Here is a 15,657-nt window from a genome sequence, read left to right on the forward strand (position 1 = left end):
GCTACGCTAGTTTTAATTTTTTTTAAATTTTTATTTAATGATTTTATTTATTTATTTGACAGAGAGAGAACACAAGTAGGCAGCGAGGCAGCCAGAAAGAGAGGTAGAAGCAGGCTCCTGCTGAGCAGAGAGCCCAATGCGGGGCTCGATCCCAGGACCCTGGGATCATGACTTGAGCCAAAGGCAGAGGCTTTAACCCACTGAGCCACCCAGGTGCCCCATTATGCTAGTTTTGAAATATATTCTTATGAACTGTAGTTATTAGGGTAGCTTGGTGTAGCATACATGGATAGGTATTCCTCAGAACACAATAGAGTCTAGAAATAGATCCAAATCACAATATAAATTAGTGAATGATAAAGATGGCATTTTTTTATTCTGACAAAATTCCAAACTTTTTGGGGAATTTTTATGTCCTTTTGAGCTAAAGCAGTAAGTAGTTAAATGGAATCAGTGAATCTCCTCATCTTTAGAACAATAAAACTTGCCCATGTATTCTATAAGAGTGCAGTTACAGAGAAATTCAAGTTCCTTAAGGTTCCTCAGTAAACCCCTGAGGCATAGAGCTATCCAAGTAAATTGTTGACTTTCCCAGGACAAAACGGGTCACACCTTCTTGATCTAAAGGGACATTATGGGAAACCGAACGTATATTTACAGTGATAAAATACATAAAGATGAAACAGTATTTGGGCACAGTACTACAAAGAATTGGGGCCATGGTTATTTTATTTATTTTTCTTGAACAGATCTTTATCTTTACCCATTGGGTTTCTTGACTGGGAAACAACAGTGTTTGAAGACTGGTATAAAATGTGATTGAGCCTTTCTCTATTAGGCTTTTAGACTATTGGCTCTAGTTCTTAACTTCTGGTTTTAAGAGATATTATATGAAGTTAGGTAGAGGTTTGCTGCTAATATCAGTAAGACATTTTGCCAACAAAGAATGCTACTTCAAAGAGATCTTAATTTGGTCATATGCAAAGGTACCAGTAAGTCAGTAACTAAATTAGCTGTGATCTGATTACAATAGAAAAATCCTCAGGGATCTAAAAAAAAATCAGGGAAGAATTTAATTTTGCAGTTCTGTTTACATAGTAGATTCCTTTCTCTTATGCTAATGGGTGCGGTGTCAAAAAGGGGAAAATAATATGTCTCACTTGAGGATCCAAGGATAACAGTTGGAGGCTGAAACAGTGGGGAGTATCTCTGGATTATTAGAGATATTCACTATCTGAGTAGCTCAGTGACTCTGAGGAAAAGGTTATGTGATGATGGCAGGATTTATGGTATAAGTAAAGTATTTGCAAAGTTTCTTTTAATATTTAGAGAAATTTCTCTTTGCAAGTTTGAGGATAAAATGAGAACTTGGGGGCATGATTTGCCTTCAGCAGTATCATTGATTTGCCCACTTGATTTTTTTCCCCTTCATTTTTCTTATCTAGTTCAGAAAAGTATTTCCCCTGTGCCCCCACCCTTTTTAAATAATAAATATCTACAAGTGTCTCTACCAAGAGGCTCACTACTTTAGTGCTTAATGACTAGAGTGGGAGCATTACATTAAGTTGTTTTATCTGTAGGGCCTCCAGTTTATTCTACTTTTGTTCAAAGCCTTTTTGAACATCTGGATTTGAGATCTCGTAATGGGGCTATTTCCCATTCCAGTTTTTGTTGCATATTAAATCTCCTATTTCTAGGTTTAAGGCTGGTCACAAAAAGTAAGGAGGAAGCTAGAGGTCACATTTACTTGAGAATGTACTCCTCAGAGAACCTATCCCTGAGGTCTTCAATAAATTCTTTCCTTGCTTACAGGAATGGATTAGAGTCTAATTTATTTTCACAGAAAACTGGACAATAGGTTCTGAAAGATTTTATCCAACATCTACAGCCTTTCTAAACCTGTCTGCCTTCCTGTGCATTTTGCGATTTCCTGTCATTCCTGGGATCTTTTCACTTTGCTTTTCCTATTCTTTTTTTTTTTTTTTTTATTTGAGATTATGAACCATTGGTTCAGATCTGGGAATTGGTATTACTACTTTTTAAAATAAGTTATAAGAATTAAAATTCTTTTAAAGTTTATTTTGTATTTTTAATATTCTTTATGCCCAGCACAGGGCTTAAACTCACACTCTGGAGTCCAAGAATCCCATGCTGTTCAGACTGAGCCAGCCAGGCACCCCAAGAATTAAAATATTTTAAAATAATTGCTAACTTCAGGAAAAATAAGAAGCTCTGTTAGGTAGAAATGTAATTACAGTATATTATATGGGTGAGCAGTGAATAAACATTGCATAGTCATGATAGTATAAATACTGAAGATTGATTTAAGTCACAGTTTTTATGTAACTCTTTTGGAAGAATAGAGAGAGCAGATGTTAGGTTATACAAGAAAGCCAAACTCCAACTATCATAATAGAAGTCAGATAAAATTTTTAAGTTGGTAAATCAACATATATTTAGAAACCTGGAATCAAATAACAAACATTCAAAGTGGTTCCCACTTTTAGATCTAATTTCTGTTTAATTGTGAAAATTATTCACTAAACATAGGGAAAAAAAGTTTGAAGTCATCTTGAATCTGAAGAACAGAACACACAGCTTCTATTAAAGAAGGGGAGAAGAGAAGAAAAAAAAATGGAATCATATATGTGGATTTTAAAAAATGCCTTATGGTGGTTTTGATTTTATAAAAAAATTTGATGAATTTAAAGAATTGTATCCTCTGAACATTTGTGCTTAGATAATAAAATGGGTTTCTTTGGAAACTAAAAGACTGTAGGCGTCTTATATACTAAGACTATTAATTTTGATAACTTTTGATGAAATATTTTCTTGAAGAAAGCTTTGGACTCAGCCACGGTCAGAGTGTGTGTGTGTGTGTGTGTTTAAAAATTTATTTATTTGAGAGAGTGAGAGTGTGTGCAATCAGGGTGAGGGGAGAGGCAGAGAGAGAATTTCAAGCAGACTCAGCATGTGTGAGCCCTGAGTGGGGTTTGATCCCATGACTCTGAGATCATGACCTGAGCCCGCTATCAAGAGTTGGACACAGGGTGCCTGGGTGGTTCAGTTGTTAAGCATCTGCATTTGGCTCAGGTCATGATTCCAGAGTCCTGATTTTGAGCCCCACATCAGGCTCCCTCTTCAACGGGAAGCCTCCTTCTCCCATTCCCACTCCCCCTGCTTGTACTCCCTCTCTTGCTGTCTCTCTCTCTCTCTCTCTCTGTCAAATAAATTAATTAATAAATCTTAAAAAAAAATAGTTGAACAAAGGACTGAGCCACCTAGGCACCCTGAACCATGTTTAGAGTTTAAAATTTTAAAGACATGTGTTTTATCATGAAGAAGAAACTGAAAAAATAATTATTGTATGCTGATCCATGATAGGTGGGAAAAAAAATCATAGAATTGGTTTAAAGTTGCATTTCAAGAGCATTCAATAATGTATGCAATAAATGTTTGACTTTTATTTAAATTATGAACCTAATTAAAAGTTAAAACTGAAAGGTGCTCAAATTTGTTTTAATTAAATTTTCATAATTTTAAAAATAGGAAACTCTTCAGAATCAAAAGGAAACATTAGCAAAGCAACACAAAGAAGCAATGGCAGCTTTTAAAAAGCAGGTAATTTTGTAAAGGTAGATAAACACCACGGTTTCAAATATTTATCCACCCCCCCATTTGAATATTAGGCATACTCACTGAAGACCAAAAGAGTGTTAATGGAAGCAGGAGATAAAGTTATTTTGAATCACAAATAACATGTAGTAGAATGAGTGAGTTAAGGGGAGAAATTGGAAAAACTGTTTTCTTGAAGATGTATTTCCATCTGTTCTAAATAAATTAGGTTATTGATGTGTGCCTTCTTGTTCTTTCTCTTCCTTCTCCCCTTTCTCTCTTTGATTAGAGTATCCTAGGATCCTGCCTTTTCTGCTTTCCTCCTTTACCCAAGCCAGGAATAGAACACTGATGAAAAGCGGAGGTGAAAGGAGGGAGATGTGAAGGATGAGGAAATGTGACTGTCGTGCGCTGAGGCCTTCATGAATTCTGTCAGCAGCTAAGAGCAGAGAAAGCACACACACACACACACACACACACACACACACACACACGTATATAGAATTTAAAAAATGAATAACAACTCTTTCAGTTATTTTGAGTTCTAACGCTCTTCTTTAGTCCCTCAAATTTCTCTTCAGTCCCTCATTAGAAACTGTAAGTGTAAGAAATTGGCTCATGAAAAATATTCTCAAGAAATTTTTTCCTTATAGTCATTCCAGCATCACCCTTTTTTTTTTCTTTTCTTTCCCTCTTTTTCTCCATACAAGTGTGTATATTTAGAAAGAGAAATGCATAGGGCCCCTGGGTGGCTCAGTGGGTTAAGCCTCTGCCTTAGGCTCAGGTCATGATCTCAGGGTCCTGGGATCGAGTCCTGCATTGGACTCTGCTCATCGGAGAGCCTGCTTCCCCTCTCTCTCTGCTTGCCCCTCTGCCTACTTGTGATCTCTCTCTCTCTCTGTGTCAAATAGATAAGTAAAATCTTAAAAAAAAAAAAAGGAGAGAGAGAAATGCATAAAAAGAAATGCACCTATATAAGTTAAATCACTAGTTGGTTGAGGTTATTTGTAGTTCACAATATAGTGTGGATTTACTTAAGCAGATGATAAACTTTCTTCCTTTTAAAATGAGATTAGCCTCAGACCTCAAAATTATGGGAATTTTAATTGAACACTAAGGAAGCAGAAGCCAAATATACCACATAGTATTCTCTAGGAGAGGGCAAGTCCATGTCTCTCTTGTCACAAGGGACTTTGGGCAAAACAAGAATATCTGGGTATCTAAAGGGTAATGGAGAAAGTGCTCTTGGGCTCTTCCCTACTCCCCCACCTTGGTTTGTTTCCTTTCCTCCCCTCCCCTCCCAACTCTTCTCCTTTTCCTGATTGTTGAATGTGAATTAGGGATGTGGTGAGAAGTTCCAAAGAAAAATTTGACTTCTTGACAATTTTACCCAGTATCCTTGTGTTTCTTAGACTATTTTATTAGTTTTCTTGGGCATGTTGACCCTAGTTACTGTCTTAAAATATCGCTGTTTATTTATGAGTCAGCTACATGCATCTTTTAAAAAGATTTTAGAAAATACTGTCAATGCTAATACAAATGCTACTAATTGCATAAAAGTGTGCCTTCAGAAAATGTTATGTGTTATTAAAGAGTAGTTGGCAAAATATTGAAACATTTAAGAAAAAAAACTTGTGGGAGGAAAGACTAAATTTTCAAGGATGATTGGTATCCCTAATCATGTGATTAAATTATTCATTTCTTTTGGTGACTAGCTTTTTTGCCCCCTTTCATACCTTTTGTTATTTTATTTTCTCAATATAAAGGTAGCACATTCACATTGTATTAAGTTCAAGTAGTACAGACATGTAAAATATTTCTATAGGGTCACTGACCAGTGTAAATCACTGCTAACAGTTTACTGACCTGTATTTTAATTTTTAAAATTGTTTATTAGTTGCAAATGAAGATGTGTGCCTTGGAAGAAGAAAAGGTATTTATTAATTTTTTAATAAGCTAAAGATTAGTTAAGTGCATTTAATTACCGATTGTTCACAATGAAAAGGAGGATTAGCACTAGATTAATGGAGCCTGTTAATTGCTTAAAATCTTAGAAATTAAAAAGAGCCAAGGAAATCATGTTACCCCTGTCATTTTACAGTGGGTAATACTGAAACCTAACAAGATTAAAAATGACTTGCTGAAGCTGAAGCTCTCATTCTAAAATGGCAAATTTGGGACTAGATCCCAGATCTCTTCAGCCCCCAAATTAATGTTTTTTCTATTCTACTGTAAAATTTCTATTGAGTATATTTTTAGTGCTTTTTCAGTATAACTACCTGTTTAAATAAACATTGAATGATTTGCATCTGGATGCAGACCAGTTGGAAAAGAAGATACAATTCTGAACTAGAAATTCACCTAGTAGTAAATATTTTCTCTAATTATTTAATAGTTAATACATGTTTTTATTGTATTAATGAATGTACTATTTACAAAGCCCTTTTAAATAATTATTTCATATCTTTATAAGACAAATATACTTGTAACTTATTAGAATATATTTATTCTAGCTATGTGAATTAGGTAATTAGATAATTATATAGTGTCCATAAACTCTCAGGAATGCTCTGTTGATAAAATGATTATTGTGCAGTAAAGCCTCTGTAAATACTATCATGCACTGAAGCCTCCATAAATCTTTGTTATAATATTATCATGATAAAATGATTTGTTATAATTTTCATTTCATGGTATGCGTCATCTTATAAAGGCCTTATCGTAAGTTTATATTTTGAAGTCATCAGGAATGTGAGTTGTGCAGATCCATGTTTAAAGCTGTGAAGTGTTAGTTTTAAAGTAGAGGTTTTGGTTTTTGAGCTTTTGTATTTTCCCTATTATAATATCATTTACATTGGAAAGTACTGAAGTATAGTTTTTTTTTTACTTAAAGGGAAAATATCAACTTGCTACAGAAATAAAAGAAAAAGAAATAGAAGGATTGAAGGAAACACTAAAAGCATTACAGGTAAAGTAACTTAGTATTGCTTAAAAAAGTAATTTGGCATTTTAGCATTGTATTAGTAAAAACTGTCCACTAAACATGTACGTTAGCAAAACAAAGTTGACAAGCATTCATATATCATGTAACTTTGTAATTTTTTCTTGAAAGGCTTGAATTTCAAATTAGGATTTTTTCTCTTATTTTATTTTATTTGTTTGTTTATTCATTTATTTAAGTTTTATTTTATTTTATTTTTTCAGTGTTCCAAGATTCATTGTTCATGAACCACCCTCAGTGCTATATGCAATATGTGCCCTCCTTAATACCCACCACCAGGCTCATCCAGCCCCCTACCACCGTCCCCTCCAAAACCCGCAGTTTGTTTCTCAGAGTCCAGTCTCTCATGGTTTATCTCCCCCTCTGATTTCCCCCAACTCACTTCTCCTCTCCATCTCCCAATGTCCCCTGTGTTCTGCCTTATGCGCCACAAATATGTGAAACCATATGATAATTGACTCTCTCTGCTTGACTTATTTCACTCAGTATAATCTCCTCCAGCCCTGTCCATGTTGACACAAAAGTTGGGTATTCATCCTTTCTGATGGAGGTATAATACTTCATTGTATATATGAACCATATCTTCCTTATCCATTCATCTGTTGAAGGGCATCTTGGCTCTTTCCACAGTTTGGTGACTGTGGCCACTGCTGCTATGAACATTGGGGTACAGATGGCCCCTCTTTTCACTACATCTGTATCTTTGGGGTAAATACCCAGTAGACAGACACATGAAAAGATGTTCACCATCATTTCATCTTTCTTCCATTTGGCAGGTTATATGTTTCTAAGAATTTATCCATTTCTACCAGGTTAACCAATTTTTTGGTGTGTAGTTTTTCTTTTTATTTCTGAGGCATCCACTGTAATGTCTCCTTCCATTTCTGACATTACTGATTGGAATCTTCTTTCTCTTTGGTAGTCTAGTTAAGGGTTAGTAGATTTCATTTATTCTTTCAAAACATAACTCTTAGTTTTATTGATTTTTTTCCTATTGTTTTTCTGTTTATTATTTAATTTATTTCTGTTCTATCTTTATTATTTCCTTTTGCTGATTTTTGTGTTAGCTTTTTCTCTTTTTTCCTACTTCTTTGAGATGTAAGATTAGATTGTTTATTTGCAATATGTCTTTTTAAAATGTAGGCATTAATCCTTATAAAATTACCCATCAATACTGCTTTTGCTGAATCCCAGAAGTTGTGTTACCTTGTGTTATTGTTTTTATGTGTCTAGAGATACTTTTAAAATTCCCTCTTTTTGGACACAGTGATTGTTCAAGAGTGGTGTTTAATTTCCAAATACTTATGAATTTTCCTATTTTCTTATTGTTATTTATCCTTGTTTATTACACTGTAGGCAGAAAAGATACTTGGAATGATTTTGATCTTTTTAAATTTGTTAAGACTTATTTTGTGACCTAACATGATCCATCCTGGAGAATGTTTCATGTGTATTCTTCTGATGTAGGGTGAAGAGTTCTGTGTTTATCTGTTAGGTCCATTTGATCCATAGTGAGGTTTAAGTCAGCTGTTGCTTGATAGATTTTCTGTCTGGATGTTTTGTACATTATTATTAAGTGAGGCATTAATGTCTCTTACTGTTACTGTATTTCTGCCAATTTCTCTCTTCAGATCTCTTGATATTTGCTTTATATATTTAGGTGCTCTGATGTTGGGTGCTTATACAGCTGTTATAGCTTCCTGTTGAACTGACTCCTTTGCATTATATCATGATTTTTTTTTTTTTTGGTCTCCACAGGCAGATTTTTGACCTGAAGTCTATTTTGTCTCATATAAGTATAGTCACTTGTGCTTTATTTTTAGTTACTATCTGGTATATCTCTTTCATCTCTGTACTTTCAGCCTATTTGTGTCCTTAAATATAAAGTGAGTCTCTTGTAGATAATATAATAGTCCCCCTTTATCAATGGGGAGTATGTTTCAAGATCCCCAGTGGATGCCTGAAACCATGGATCATACTGAACCCTAAATACACTGTTTTTTCCCTATACATAAGTACCTATGGTAAAGTAATTTGAGTACAGTAAGAGATTAACAATAATAACTAATAATAAAATAAAACAATTATAAACAATATATTGTAATAAATGTTATATGAATGTGATCTTTTTCTTTTTTTTCTCTCTTTCTTCAAATATTTTATTATACTAAACTCAACCTTCAGGTTACCTGGGTGGCTTAGTCAGCTAAGCATCCGACTTTTTGATTTTGGCTCAGGTCATGATCTCAGGGTCTTGAGATGGAGGCTCTGCATTCAGAAGGGAGTCTGCTTAAAGATTCTCTCCCCCCTCTCCCCTGTTCTCTTTCTCTCTCAAATAAATATTTTTTTAAAAATAAAACTCACCCTTCTTCTTGTGATGGTGTGAGATGATAAAATGTATGTGATGAGATGAAGTGAGGTGAATGATGTGGTGTTAGATACATCAGAAGGAGAATCATTTGCTTCTGAATTGCATTTGACCATGGGTAATTGAAACCATGGAAAGTGAAACCACAGATAAGCAGGAACAGCTGTATATCACTTCATATTTTTTTTTCTTAATCCTGTCACTATGTCTTTTGGTTGGAAAGTTAAATACATTTATACGTAAAGTAATTATTGGTAGCTGTGGAATTACTGTTGTCATTTTGTAAATTGTTTTCTGTTCTGTGGTAATTTTGTGCATCGCTTATCTGCCTTTGTTATTTGATGTTTTTGTAGTGATTTTCTTGATTTTTTTCTCTTTAGCTTTTGTATATGTATTATGGGTTTTTATCTTTACGGTTATCTGAAGTCTTGAATAAAATATCTTGTAGTTATAATAGTTTAAAGTTGACAGCAGCTTTAATTGCATACAAAAGCACTATAGTTTGCCCCCTCAACTTTGTGTTCTTATGGACAGTGTTTGCATCTTTTTATATTGTATATTCATTAATACATTTTTATTTCCTAATTTTTATATAAGGGTTAAAAGGAATTTATATACTACCGATTCAGTCTTGAATTTCTCTATATTTGTGTATATACTTTATAAATGAGTATTCTATTTTCATATGCTTTTTTCATTGCTGTTTGGAATGTTTTTGTTTCAATTTGAAGAATCGAACCTTAATTATTTTTTATAAGACAAGTCAAGTGGTAACTGTTAGTTTTTGTTTGTTTGTTTGTCTTTCATTTTTTAAATGATAATTTTGTTAGGTATGATATTCTTGATTGGCAGATTTTTCTTTTGATACTTGGAATATATCGTCCCACTCTCTTCTGGCATGCAGCTTTCTGCTGAGAAGTCCACAGATAATCTTATTGGAGTTTCTTTAAATTTGGTGAATTGGATTTCTCTTGCTACTGTCAGAAGTCTCTTTTTTCCCCCTTGATTTGACAACTTGATTATAATGTGTCTTGGTGTATTCTTCTTTTGGTTCATTCTGTTTGTGGTCCTCTGAGTCTTATGAATCTGGATGTCCATTTCCCTCCCAAGATTTGGGAAGTTTTCAGCCATTATTTCTTTGAGTAAGCTTTCTTCTGTCTCTTTTATTTTTCTCCTTTGGGACTCTCATGATGCTTATATTGATTCCTTTGATGCTGTTTTATAAATTTTTTAGGTTTTCTTCACCCTCTTTCACTTGTTTTTCTTCTCTGATTGAATAGTTTCAAATGATCTGTCTTTGAGTTCACTGGTTCTTCTATTCAATTCAGTGTGGCCTTAAGGCTCTCTCTTACATTTTTTCAGTGCATTCACCACATTCTTCATCTCTACATTTTTTTTTGTTGTTGTTCTTTAAAATAATTTCTCCATTAAAAAGGTACTCTTTCCCCTTGTAATCAGAGTATTTTGTAAGGAGATACTTTGAAATTATGTAAATATTCTGTTTCTCACCAAACTTTTCCTATATTCATTTATTTGTTTTTATCAGTATAGATTCATAGTTTTTTTAATGGATTAAAATCTGTGACTATCACTTATTTTGGTGCTCAAATTATCCTTGATTTGGCTAGTGAGAGTCCATAAAACTGATTACTGAGTCCTTTGGATACGTCTTCATTCTTTCAGCATTTTCTTGCTTTTAGAGGATAGCAAAATATTCCAGGATCATTTTGTGATTTACCTGTCCTTGCACTGGAATGAATCATTTCACCATGTTGCCCTGGTTCCTTTTAGTGGAAAATAGTATATAGAAGCAAAGATCTGGGCACTGTTGTACTCATTGCTATTGATACATCACTGCTCTCAGACTTTCTTGGTGGACAGAGATCTATGTATGTATTTACATACACAGAAATATAATTTAGATTTATGTTTATAATTTATAATGTTTATTTCTAACAACCTATATATAAAAAACCATGAAATGTATATAAAAAACCATGAAATCACATTACTTCCAATTTTTATTTTTTAAAGACTATTTATTTATTTGACAGGGAAACAGAGCAAGAGAGGGAACACAGGCAGGGGGAGCAGGAGAGGGAGAAGCAGGCTCCTGCTCAATGGAGCAGGAGCCTGATGCAGGGCTCAATCCCAGGACCCTGGGATCATGACCCAAGCCAAAGGCAGACACCCAGTGTCTGAGCCATCCATGCACCCCTACCTCCAATTTTAATATGAAACAGTGAGGTTATTAATTTTAGTTTATTTCCTTTCTGTGTTTATACATTTATTTCCTTTTACAGTGAGAAATGTGACATTCTTTATCCTTAATATATTTACTTCTATGATAAACTACCCTGTATACAACCAGTTTATCAATTTGCCATGACTTCCTTCCTAACATGGATGCCCTCTTTTCCGTGCTTGGACTCTGACACCATGAATTGGGTTGCCCTTTTTCAGGGTTGCCTCCTCACCTTACTCTACTTCTTTTTAAATTTTTTTTTTTTTAATTTCAGTATAGTTAACAGTGTTATATTAGTTTCAGGTGTACAGTGTGATTCAGCAATTCCATACATCGCTCAGTGCTCTTTATGACAGATGCTCTCCATAATCACTATCACTTACTTCACCCAGCTCCCCATCCACCTCCCATCTGGTAACCATCTGTTTATTCTCTATAGTTAAGAGTCTGTTTCATGGTTTGCCTACCTCTCTCTTTCTCTTTTTAAATTTTGCTCATTTATTTTGTTTCTTAAATTTCACATGTTAAGTGAGATGATATAGTATTTGTCTTTCCCTGACTGATTTATTCTGCTTAGCATTATACACTCTAGTTCCAACTGTGTCATTGCAAATGGCAAGATTTCTTTTTTTTTATAGCAGAATAATATTCCATAGTATGTGGAATATTTGAGATCTGTCTATCTATTTGTCTATCTATAGATCTATCTATCTATCTCACATCTTCTTTATCCGTTCATCTATTGATGGGCATGGGCTGCTTCCATAGTTTGGTTATTGTAAATAATGCTGCTATAAACATAGGGATGCATGTATCCTTCTGAATTAGTGTTTTTGTATTTGGGGGGTAAATGCCCAGTAGTGTGATTGCTGGATCATACAGTTCTTTTTAATTTTTGAGGAAACTCCATACTGTTTTCCACAGTGGCTGTACCAGTTTGCATTCTCATCAACAGTGCATGCGTGCTCTCTTTTGTCCACATCTTCCCCAACATTTGTTGTTTCTTGTGTTTTTGATTTCAGACATTCTAACAAGTGTGAGGTGATATCTTCAGTGTAGTTTTGACTGGCCTTTCCCCCACAATGAGTGATGTGGAACATCTTTTCATGTATCTGTTGGCCATCTATATGTCATCTTTGGAGAAATGTCTTTCATGTCTTCTGCCTTTTTAAAAATTGGATTATTCATTTTGGGGGTGTTGAGTTTTATAAGTTCTTTATATGTTTTGGATACTAACCCTTTATTGCCTATGTCATTTGCAAATATCTTCTCCTATTCCATAAACTGCCTTTAAGTTTTGTTGATTGTTTCCTTTGCTGTGCAGAAGACTTTTATTTTGATGTAGTTTCAATAGTTTATTTTTCCTTTTATTTCCCTTGCCTTGGGGGACATATCTAGAAAAATACTGCCACAGCTCATGTCAGAGACATTACTGCCTGTGGTCTAGTCTAGGGTTTTTATGATCTCAGGTCTCACATTATGTCTTTAATCCATTCTGAGTCTCTTTTTGTGTATGGTGTAAGAAAGTGGTCCAGTTTTCTCAATACCATTTGTTGAAGAGACTGTCAACAGTTGGATATTCTCTCCTGCTTTGTTGAAGATTAATTGACCATATAGTTGTGGGTTTATTTCTTGGTTTTTTATTCTGTTCCACTGATCTATGCGTCTATTTATGTGCCAGTACCATACTGTTTTCATTACTACAGCTTTGTAATATAACTTGAAGTCCAGAATTTTGTTGCCTCCAGCAATTTGCTTTTCCTTTTACAAAGTTGCTTTGGCTGTTCAGGGATTCAGGGTCTTTCGTGGTTCCATGCAGATTTTAGAATTGTTGGTTCTAGTTCTGTGAAAACTGCTGTTGGCATATGGATAGGGATTACATGAAATGTGTAGATTGTTTGGGGTAACACAAACATTTTAACAATATTTGTTCTTCCGATCCGTGTGCAGGGCAGGTCTTTCTATTTCTTTGTGTCACCTTCAATTCCATTCATCAGGTTTTTTTTTGTTTTGTTTTTGTTTTTAAGATTTATTTATTTATTTGTCAGAGAGAGAGAGAGAGATCACAAGTAGGCAGAGAGGCAGTCAGAAGCAGAGAGAGAAGCAGGATCTCTGCTGAGAAAGGAGCCCGATACAGAACTCAATCCCAGGACCCTAGGATCATGACCTGAGCTGAAGGCAGACGCTTAACCGACTGAACCACCCAGGCATCCCTCATCAGTGTTTTATAGTTTTCAGAGTATAAGTCTTTCATTTTTTGGGTTAGGTTTGTTCCTTGGTTTCTTATTTTTTGTGCAATTTTAAGTGGGATTGTTTTCTAGTTTCTCTTTCTGCTACTTCATTATGGGTGTATAGGAATGCAACAGATCTTTGCACATTGATTTTGTATCCTGCAACTTTATTGAATCCATTTATCAGTTTTAGTGGTTTTTGGTGGAGTCTTTTAGGTTTTCTTTTTCTTTTCTTTAGTAATCTTTACTCCCAATATGGGGCTCGAACTTAAGACCCCGAGATCAAGAGTTTTCTAGCCCCCCAGGTTTAATACCATATTAATTAATATTAAATAGTATTATTTAATATAATATTGAATATTATTAATATTATATTAAATAATATATTATTTAAATAATCATATATAAATAATATATTATTTAATATAATATTAATAATATTCAATATTATATTAAATAATAAATTATATATATTAAATAATATTAATGCCATATTAATACCATATTAATCTTCAAAAGTACCTTTCTCAGCTTCTCACTCCCACAGTCGATTTCCCTCCTTCTCATTGGGATCCTCTTTTCCTCATTCAGGCCTGATACCCTGTTCTGGAATGCTGCCACCCTGACCCTTTCCACCCTTCCCCATGGACACCTATCTTAGCCTACTCTGGCCTGTGGAGTTAGGACTGAATAGTTTAGGAAGGGGAAAAGATTAAATATTTTTAAACATAGTTTGGTGGACTTTATTCCCAAATAACATAAAACCAGTTAATAGAAAATTAATGGGAAAATAAGGCTTGCTGTAAAGAAATGCATTTCTTAGTCTGCTTTTTATAAAATATTTCACAAAGTAAGGGATACTATAATAGGAAGATATTTATACTTTTTCTTTGAAATAGTCTTCTATACTTAATAAATTAATTAGTGCCAGTATAGTTTTTTCCTGTGTCAGAGAGATGTTTTATACTATAATCTACTTCTGTGTAATTTTAGAATTAAAAAAATCATTATGTTTAATAGCCTCCATAAAAAGATTTCATGTCAGTCTAGTTGTATTACTTTGAAATTCTACTTATGTTTCATAGGAATGTCACTACGTGGTAGCTTTTTAAGTTGAGAAATGTTCTAGAGATGCTGATAAAATGTAGCTGTGAATCATGATTCAGAAATAATTAGATGCAGAGGTGTTAATGTTTGGAGAGCAAACAGTGACTTGAGAGAATTTTGGTAAATTTGCTTTAGATGTATTAGTTTTACCTGTGGCAAATGGTAGCTATGTTAGTGAAGGTTCTGCAGTGAAACAGAGCCGATGCACATTCTACTTTACTCATTCCACTGCCTCAAATGCTGATGTCATCCAGAAACACTCTCACAGACACACCAAGAAATAATGTTTAATCTGGGCATCTTTTGTTCCAGTCAAGTTGCCACATAAAATTAAATATTATAGGAGCAGATAATAAATTCAGGATTAGAGTGAAAGTGTTCTGAAGTTTGTTTTCCTCTTATTTTTCTAGATGACATCTGCTCTTTTACTTTTCTTTTGTCTGTATGCTTTGAAAAATACTCTGATCTCATACAAGCTCATGTCTTTCAGATGGGATCTATGTGCAAAGGACTTGCAAATATGTATCTCCAGCCCCAAATCCTGCCTGGATTTACATGAAATTTGATATATTCAAAACCAGGAACACGATTTTTTTGCTTTAAAAAATATCCGCCTCCTGAAAACTTCTTTGTTTTTTCTTCCCTCATTAGTTATGGCTTCCTTTTTTCATTTTGCACTTTTTTTCAGCATTCTTCTCAGACAATATCCAGAATCAGACAACATCTCACTACATTCATTATTAAAACCATCGTCCTCTTTCATCTGTATTAGGACAGTAGCTTATTAAGTGGTTTTCCTGCTTCCACCTGTGTTCTTTGTTAGTGTTAACAGAGTGACCTTTTAAAAAAGCACGTCAGGGGGCACCTGGGTGGCTCAGTGGGTTAGGCCGCAGCCTTCGGCTCAGGTCATGATCTCAGGGTCCTGGGATCGAGTCCCACATCGGTCTCTCTGCTCAGCGGGGAACCTGCTTCTCTCTCTCTCTCTGCCTGCCTCTCTGCCTACTTGTGATCTCTCTCCGTCAAATAAATGAATAAAATCTTAAAAAAAAAAAAAAGGCACGTCAGGCTACGTTATACTTGTACTTGGAAC

General features: G+C 34.5%; 1 protein-coding gene across 12 annotated transcripts in view; it reads left to right on the top strand.

Moving 5' to 3' along the window:
• CCDC73 (coiled-coil domain containing 73) overlaps positions 1-15,657 on the top strand; it is a 135,004-nt gene that overhangs the window by 46,892 nt on the left and 72,455 nt on the right. For 9 of the 12 annotated variants that reach the window (XM_004755924.3, XM_045066076.1, XM_045066077.1 and 6 more), the window contains exons 4-6: positions 3,550-3,621; positions 5,513-5,548; positions 6,509-6,583. In XM_004755924.3, coding sequence (XP_004755981.1) covers positions 3,550-3,621; positions 5,513-5,548; positions 6,509-6,583 — 183 coding nt within the window. The remainder of the gene's footprint in view (positions 1-3,549; positions 3,622-5,512; positions 5,549-6,508; positions 6,584-15,657) is intronic. The other 3 variants (XM_045066069.1, XM_045066072.1, XM_045066073.1) reach the window with 3 other exon arrangements.

This window comes from Mustela putorius, unplaced genomic scaffold, assembly GCF_011764305.1.
Source record: "Mustela putorius furo isolate JIRA1106 unplaced genomic scaffold, ASM1176430v1.1 tig00003859_pilon_pilon_pilon, whole genome shotgun sequence".
NCBI lineage: Eukaryota > Metazoa > Chordata > Mammalia > Carnivora > Mustelidae > Mustela > Mustela putorius.